The following is an 8,920-nucleotide window of genomic DNA, read 5'->3' as shown; positions in this document are numbered from 1 at the left end:
TTTCTGGTTACAAATCAAATAACGTTTTGTTCTAAAGTTGGTTCCCTGAAGTTTCTAGATGAATCCAGCAGATGAGAATTTTAGTAGGTATGTGTTACATAACTATTAATTTTACTTCCAAATTCATTTGTCCCTAAGTTTATTTTTTTTGATTCAACACCAACTTTCTTACAACAAATATTCATCAATCTGGTGAAATTTTTGCTGCAAGTATTTATGTGGTAGCTGCATGTTTCTATGTATTTATTTTGCAAGAAATGCTTCTAATTCATTTCATTAATATTTTTATAAACTATAAAAAATAACATTTTCAAATTTAAAAAAAATTGAAAGTAAATAAATGAGATATTTCATAAAATGAATGCATAGAAATGTTTCTCCACGTCTTGTGAATGTAACCAAACAAAAGGCAAACTTAAAAATTGAAGGGTTGATAGGAAAAACAACCCATGTAAAAAAAAACACTTTTTTCAGGGGAGCGAAAAAACATTATATCTCGTTATGTAAAAAGGATAAGAAACTTAAAGTATAGGTATAAATACCAATGCTTTATAAATATATTGCTTGTATTTTAAGCATACACAGACGCCACATGATTTTAGCTTTCCATTAGTACCAATATCTCATTTTCGGCTAAAACTGACATGGGTTGTTTTTCCTATCAACCCTTCAATTGAGATCTTGTACTAAATTCTTGAGTTTCAAAATATTTCTAAAAAGAATAGAAAAAAATGAAAATTAGAAACCCAAAAACATTTGGGAGTTCAAAATTTGGATTTTGTTAGTCCTTTACATAGTAAAAATCCTCTCAAAATTTGGTAGAAAAAATGATAAGGAAAAAAAGTTATCATTCTTAGTGGAGTGTCCTCTTAAATTAACCCTTTTGCCAATATTTATGAACAAGTGTCTTGGTTTGTGTACATTGTAATCATGAACCTACAATACCAAGACTTGAACAAAAATGAAGTTGAATGGAAGTGTTCAAAAGAAGTAAAACGCTCTTAGGTTGCAGAAAAAAGTATCGTGGCGGCATCCATGCTCGTCTTGGCACAACTACATCTCTCGTATAACATTTGTTCTTTAGAATCATCTGTTAGTTCTATTTTGAATATTTAAATCTCTTATGTTAATTTTACTGCTTTTCTCTGACAAGTCTGCAAGTAAGAAGAGTGAAGAAAAAAGAAGCATTCATTGATGGTTGCCACCATGCTGTTCCAAGGTTTGGAGGTTCAAACCCAACTAACAGTGATGGATTTTTAAGGTAATGAAGATCATTAACTTGGCTTACTTTGGATAAAGGAAGGGATCTTATGTCTTAGATTTATGATATGTAAAAGCACAGTCTCTGAATGAAAGAGCTCAAGCGAAATTTACTGGTCTGCACAACATGTTTCTGCAGTCTGAGACCGAAATGGTCAAAATCTGTGAAAGGAGCAGAACTGGATTAATAATATTAGGATGCAGGAGCAGGGAAAAAGTCAAAAGGCTACACACAGAGACTTGCTCTTCATTCTAAATATAAAACAGAATTTTTTATGTGATACAAGAATTGATTAGAAAATAAAAATTTTAATAAATTAAATGACAAAAATATTGAGAGAAACATTACATAGAAAACCTTATCTAAATACAATCCATATGTCACAATGTAAGTATGAAAGCATTTTTAAAATCAGTTAATATTAAGCTAATTATACAGTATAAATCTAAAAATATATAAACAGTAAATTACAAAAATATTCCTGGCCTCTATACAAAATTATTTACAATCTCTCTTCTTATCCGTCACATTCATGTAGGCATTTTGTTTCTGCTGCATAAGAATCACAGAACTTTTTCATATTTATGTCCATCTCAGAAGTTTGTTCCTTCTCCAGATTGCTCACCACACGTGCTATGGACTGCATCTCTTCCAGTACTTTATGGGCCTGTAACCGAAACCATTTTCAAAATAAAACTGAAGGTTAGTTACAGTTGATCCACTATTTCAACACACTTTCAAAATAATATTTTTTGTTAGTTTTTTGAGTATACTGAACATACTACGCGACCAAGGTGGGACCCGTCATGGCAGAATGAGGAACTCTGTGCTCGCTGGGTATGTATACTGCTGGAGTGTCGTCACATCCAGTGCCTAGTGTTTCAATCTAGTCGTAATACCGCGTGTAGGAAGATGTGTGTTTCGTAGCCAAGCGCAGAGCGTTGTAATGCCATAAAGTTTTGTGATGAAGAAAAGACAACTGGTTTATTCCTACCTCTGTCGAAGGCAACAGAGCTTGGTGCTGCTATTGTGAAGACAAATAAGGAAACAATTAGTAGTCCACACCTGTGGAGTAACGGTTAGCGCGTCTGGCCGTGAAACCAGGGTTCGATTTCCCTGTCGGGGCAAGTTACCTGGTTGAGGTTTTTCCGGGGTTTTCCCTCAACCCAATATCAGTAGTGGTCAGTGATCCAAATCCTCGGTGAGTCCAGATGCAACTAGTTCAAGTGCCTCCGATAGAAAATGTTTATTTATGATATTAATTATTATTGTTGTTATATTATTAATATCATTATTACTGTATTATTATTATTATTAGTACTAGTAATGAAAAATAATAATTTCACTCATCAAATAAGCTGTTATGCTGCGAGTTTCAGTGATTGTTTCAGTGTGATGAAGCAACCCATATTATGTGTTGAAATTTCCCTTTCTTTCTTTTCTTTTTATTTTTTTTCTTTGACAGCAACAAACAAGGCCAACAGAGAAGTTTATTTTGCACCACATTACCACTTAACCATTTATGTTGCCCATACCAGGATGCAACAGAAACTCGCGTTTTAAGATTATCTGTCAGAAAAATTGTCTGCGATGTCGTAGGTATCTCGGTCGGCTCTTTCTTTATTTAAAACTTCCTTTCTTTCAATATTATTTCTTCTCGAAAAAGGACACTCTAACAATGAATTAACTACACCTGTATTATTTCTGGCATTTGTTTCTGTTTATATTTTCCCGAAATACATAACATTGGCCCAGATTCACTACACGAAGTACAATAGTAAAACACCCTCGCTTAAGTCATAAACTAAGACATAAGAGGAGAGAATAGTATGGGTCTCTGCCTGCCAAAGATCTGGAATGTTTGTTATTTATGGCCTATTTAGGAAGACAAGTCACCCTATTCCCACCCCACTCTACCCTTGAGGCCGGCCCATGGTTGAGAGGAGTGAAACCTGACCAGGCCAGCCGAATTGTGCCTCAGTACGTTTTAAGCGCAACGTCAAAAGCCCGCGAAGACAAACGAAAATCCAGAAGCAGACCCAGCACGAGCGATCCTGGCCTCATGAACAAATTTTACTGCAAAACAGGTCTATATACATCACAAGCCAGACCCGGCACGAGCGATCCTGGCCTCAGGAACAAATTTTACTGCAAAACAGGTCTATATACATCACAAGCCAGACCCGGCACGAGTGATCCTGGCCTCAGGAACAAATTTTACTGCAAAACAGGTCTATCTACATCACAAAGTTTTCAAATGCTTCTACAGCGATATATGCTTAATTCAAATAACTAATACATTACATAAAAACAAAATTTGATTTCAGTTAAGCCAAGTGACTGAGGCCCGGCCTCACTTGCCTCAGTCAATCAGCCGCCACTGCCCAATATGAGCAAATGCTGGGTAACTATCGGTGCTGGACCCCGGACTGATTTCACCGGCATTATCAACTTTATCTCATTCAGATGCTAAATAACCTAATGTTGATAAAGCGTTGTAAAATAACCTACTAAAAACAATTAGTAGGATTAGAAAGGAAGGTAAAGAATGAGAAATGCTAAGATAAGAAATGCACATCAAATGCAATACCATATAAAATACGGTAGCTACTTCAGTTTACGTTACTTTCGATTCATGTTCTCTCCTTTATGAACACCGATGTTGTGGTGTGTTTCCTAAATAGATTTCTATGTGTGTAAGCATATGATAAATAAAACTAAACAATAAACTATAAATTATAAACTTATATGAACATATAACATATAAAGCGTATTAATAATAACGAAACAAGAGAAAAGTTCAGCATGTGCTTCATTTTGCATCTGATGCAGACTTTACAGCACGGCCTGTGTTGTGAAGTGAATCGCAGCGCCACCAAACAAAACGGTTCCCACCTTGGTCGCGTAGTATGAGATTGAAAATGACTGAAATACAATGTTATTGCTATAATAAGTTTCATGTGTATGTACATGTGCACGCAGGTGTGTGTGTTACATATTTATACACATGGATTGTTATATCGCATTAAGAGGAGCAGGAACTGGAGGAACATGTCCCTTTTTCTTTCTTCTTTCATTTAACCATTCTGTGGGAGAATATACAACAAATTTTGAAGGAGAAGTTACTGATATTTATATACCTTAGTATACATTAAATGAATTCCAAAACACTCATATTTTCAGATTCAAGAGACCCTAAATTTTACAACAGTCTACAAAAAGGGCTAAAATTGAGATTCGTAAGTAAATGATCTACTGTGCTGTACGTATTCAAACAATAACAAACTCACTCTCGATTGAAATTAGAGTGCTGTATTTGTGTGATGTGTCTCTTTCAAAAACGAAACTAATGATTTTGTTCATTCTTACTTACACACTTTTAACACTTGTGTATTCCTGTGTTCAGCTGTGTAACACATTTATGAAAAAGAGAAGCTGTCGACAGAATTTTGTGTGCTGCTAAATTTGTAATTGAATCAACATTATGGCAAAGATTATTCTCAATTTGATATGATAATTTTAGAGGGCACTGCATAACAACACTATCAAATTTGATGTTGTTTAGTTTTATTTCAATTTTGTGCTTATTTTATCCCCAAAAAAACTGACCCTGTTTAAAACATCTTGTGATTTAATACATTTCATTTCTCCCACCATCAATTCTTTAAGGCTGTTTTGGCTCTTCCATAGGTCTTCATCATCATATCTAGATTCATCAAACTTCACTGTAGCGGATTTCTGTGAAGGTAGGAAAAAGAAAAAAAAAAGATTAGAACATTAAAAAACATGTTAAGTTTTCTCATTTTTCGATTTTTAAAACATTAATACAAAATTTAAAAAAATCCTGTAATGTTGGAGTTGTCATAAATCGACGTTGATTTTATGAAACCTCCTATGTGACAATACAGAAAATAATTTTTCAGGAGGAAGAAAGAATTAATTAAATATTAATTGGCCTACACTAATTCTTGATGTCATTTATGTTCATCATATTCACCAAGACGGATTTCTTCATATTCTTATGTAGACCCATTGATTTTTAATTAATTTTTCCTTCCTCCTGAAAAATTATGCTGTGTACTGTCACATAAGAGATTTCATAAAATCAACGACAAAATGTTCTGAAGAAAATTAGCTCTTTGAGTTGTGAGGGTGCTAGGAACAATTGACTGTGCCGATACTATTTTGCATTGTCTGTAATGAGGCGATAGCGATCCTAGTGGTTAGCAACTATCTATGGATGCATATTTACTACATATTGAGCTTCGTGACTGTATATACTAGACTGTGGTAACACGTTAGACCTAGTAACTTATATAACTATTGAAACTAATGAAAGTTCCAGAACTTTTCTTTCACAAATTCGACAACCTAGGAAATAAATCATACTGGATATCAAGATTTATTACACATAACTAACATAGGCTAGAGAGAAAATGAGATTAAAGCAAGGCGTTTATTTCATATTTATCTGGTAAGTCCCTTATTATGGCGCGAAATATGTAAAATGTTGCATTTTATTTGATAAAATATAACAAACCAACATATTAATCTTCAACTTCATTGTCTGAGACTGGAACTGGGCACACGCCTGTGGAATTGATTTCCTCTTCTTAGCCACTGAGAACAACAATGTATCGTGTTCTGTCACTGAAATTAAAGACACAGATTTAGATTTTGTGACATTGCGAAATTAGGTAATATAGGCCTAGTGAAACAGTTATATATTGTAATAAGCTGTTCGAAGTTCTAATGGCTATGAAAGTTGTTAAGGAAATAGTCTTATAATCTGTATGTAAAATGAAAGTGGACTGCTTTAACCTCAAGAAAAGACTCCTGCAAAAAAATGATTAGGGCTAGTTGTCAATGTTGGACGAAATCCTAGATTTGAGTCAATCATAATCTATTGAATTAATTCGATTCATAGTTGATTATTACGGTAAGTTAATGCCAAGTGTGGAATATAAGCCTATGGATGATGTACTCGTACTGTATAATTAAGTTATTATTTAAGGAGATGGTGTCTCTGAGGTTGCCAAATTTAATTTTACACCTATTAAAATTTAAAATATTCAACAAAAATATTCTGAGCTGTAAACGGATTGAAACTAACATGTATCTATAGCTACGCACAAAAAATTATCTTCAATAACCAATTTAGCGTAGAGGCCTAGGTTAGAATCGTGCAATGTAATAACCAACGTTTATTTGTACCACAAACTTACTCAACATGTTTATTAAATGTCATTGTAAAATAAATCATTCATGGTACAGATAAAGATTCTGAAAGGCGATTTCCTAACCTAACCAAAACTAGTACATAAGCCTAATTTCATGGTTAGCAACATCTAAAGCCCATTAAATTACAGCCTCCAACTCACAAGGGTGAAACATGCAAATTATTACTTTAGGATGCGTTTTATATAATTAATTCTGATAGCAATCAACACATTTCTAAAAAATAAAACTGTTTTTGTGTACGTATATCAACATTGTGCCGAAAAAACGTGTAAGCAGTATTATTATAGTAATGAATAGAAACTGAGTATACTTACTTGGCTCCCCCATTTCGGCTGACAAAGCTAAAATACAGGCTTACCCCTTCAGTAATTTATTAAAGGACAAAAATTTAATAAAATACCACAATTAACTTTCAAATACTGGTCATCTCGCCGCCTCACACAAGTCAACAAACTCTGTGTACACAGTGTTGCCAACCCTAGTAGCCACGAAATCAGTAGTAAAAGCACGAAAAATTCACTATGTAGATGATATATTTATTTTAAAAGTCAAGCTGCCACGGTGGTTTAGTGGCTAGAGCGCTGGACTTATAATCCTGTGGATTCAGGTTCCATCCCCGGCAACCTCCGATTTATAACTTGTATTGGGCAAGCCCGCGATCCAGAAAAAACAGGGGTTTTCTCCAGAAGCTCCAGTTATCTCATGGTATTCCAACAACGTCTTACGTCTCATATGCTGCTCTTACACGCAATCAGAATACGCACCGCAACATGCTATGAATTCGTTCGTTCTGTATATACGGTACGTACCGGTTTGCGACCACGCCATGAATAAATATACAGGGACATCATTTTATTTTTACTAACATTTCTGATATTAACCTGGCTATACCTTTGGATCAACGGTTGCTATCCCCTTCCACGACTGGAGTTCGATGGCGTAATATACAAACAAATCACTTTACTAAGTATAGGAGGGAAGAAAAGTAGTTCATCCATTTACGTAAACTAGGAAATATCACGCTTTTGAGTTTTATAATTTTCATTAGGTTTTTGTTGAATCAGAATACAGTACAGTATTAACAATGAGTGTTTTTACTCACGAACTGAGCTGTCCATACGGACGTATTCATTATGCAGAGTATATGTTATACTGTCTATAGCACATTAGCGTACAATATAGAGAATGAAGTTAAATTGAAAAATAATCATAATATGGATATTTGAACACATTTTTCAAAATGATGGCCGTTCATTTTGATACAGACTTCAGTTCTAATGTGAGTAATTCCAATTACCAGTTTCGTTCTTCGTACTAGTAACTCATATTGAAATAATTTTGTACCTACTCTGTAAAAGAATACTTTACGTACTGTAAATTCAATCTTCACTTCTGCTCGATCCGAAAAGATAAAATTACTCAGACATGCTATCTACTGTCCGTCCAAGTGGTTATGTCGCAGGATCGTAGAAAGGAGGGAAATCACGTGACAGTTAATTACTTAACGAGGCCCTTTTATTTAAGTTATTTTAAACAGTTTTATGGGTATAATATTACGTAGATGTCCAATTCCTAACAGAAATTAATGTTCTCAGAAAAGAGATAAGACAGCCCAGTCACTAGCCTTTACAGAGAGGCGAATAGAAGCTGGTGTGGAAAACCGGAATGCGACGTAGGCAAATGGACGACAGTACCTGTGCGAAAATGATGCAATATTGAATGCTCTTTCGTCATTGGAAAACGCGAACATATTTTTGGAACGTACTGTGACGGTGATGCTACTATGACTGTATACGCGGTCTTGGATCTGTGTGGAGGACGGTTGAACTTCATTAGTAGAAGGGGTGGGAGTGAAGTACATTCAAAAACTCAGGTACAATAAAAATTGAAGTAAAAATAAAATGATGTCCATGTATAATATATATTTATCCATGACCACGCTCTTGACCTTCAAATCATATCTGTAACCCTGTGTATTTGAGAGGGTGTTGCAGTTGCCGTACTGTGAGTTGTATGTTAGTGTCTTCTGACGAATCATGTGGAAGTGATGTTGTGAAAAGTTGTGGTTGTATAGTATATGTTTTGAAGAATAACAAAAGTGATAGGACATTGAATTTAGTTTGGAAGCGTCTATAAGAATTATTATTAAGTTTGAGGGCTGTCCTAATTAGAGTATTTAAGAGTAATTGCTTTTATTTTCACTATTTTAGTTTCTAAAAATGAGATCTATTAATCCAGTTAATGCCAAATACGAATATGTACATTCTAGAAAATCTAGTCGATTCAAAATACAATGAACTATAGGAAGATGAAGGGCGAATTTGGTCCTAGAGTAAAGCAATTGATAGAGAAGGAAACCCTTTTAATATTGTAATAAGTGCCAGCTTATCAGGTAAACCAGGGGTCGTCAGCACAGAG

General features: G+C 34.5%; 1 protein-coding gene across 1 annotated transcript; it reads right to left on the bottom strand.

Moving 5' to 3' along the window:
- Positions 1-1,549: 1,549 nt before the first annotated feature.
- On the bottom strand, positions 1,550-6,981 carry LOC138699527 (uncharacterized). Its single transcript, XM_069825485.1, has 4 exons — positions 6,817-6,981; positions 5,802-5,911; positions 4,871-4,999; positions 1,550-1,928 (listed from the first exon to the last, which is right to left on the bottom strand). Exons 1-4 carry the CDS (start codon positions 6,827-6,829, stop codon positions 1,779-1,781), a joined length of 402 nt encoding a protein of 133 aa, XP_069681586.1. The 5' UTR covers positions 6,830-6,981; the 3' UTR covers positions 1,550-1,778.
- Between the last annotated feature and the right edge of the window lie 1,939 nt (positions 6,982-8,920).

Source organism: Periplaneta americana, chromosome 5 (assembly GCF_040183065.1).
Source record: "Periplaneta americana isolate PAMFEO1 chromosome 5, P.americana_PAMFEO1_priV1, whole genome shotgun sequence".
NCBI lineage: Eukaryota > Metazoa > Arthropoda > Insecta > Blattodea > Blattidae > Periplaneta > Periplaneta americana.
The sequence above is the reverse complement of the archived record's forward strand: the minus strand, read 5'-3'. Positions and strand labels throughout refer to the sequence as shown.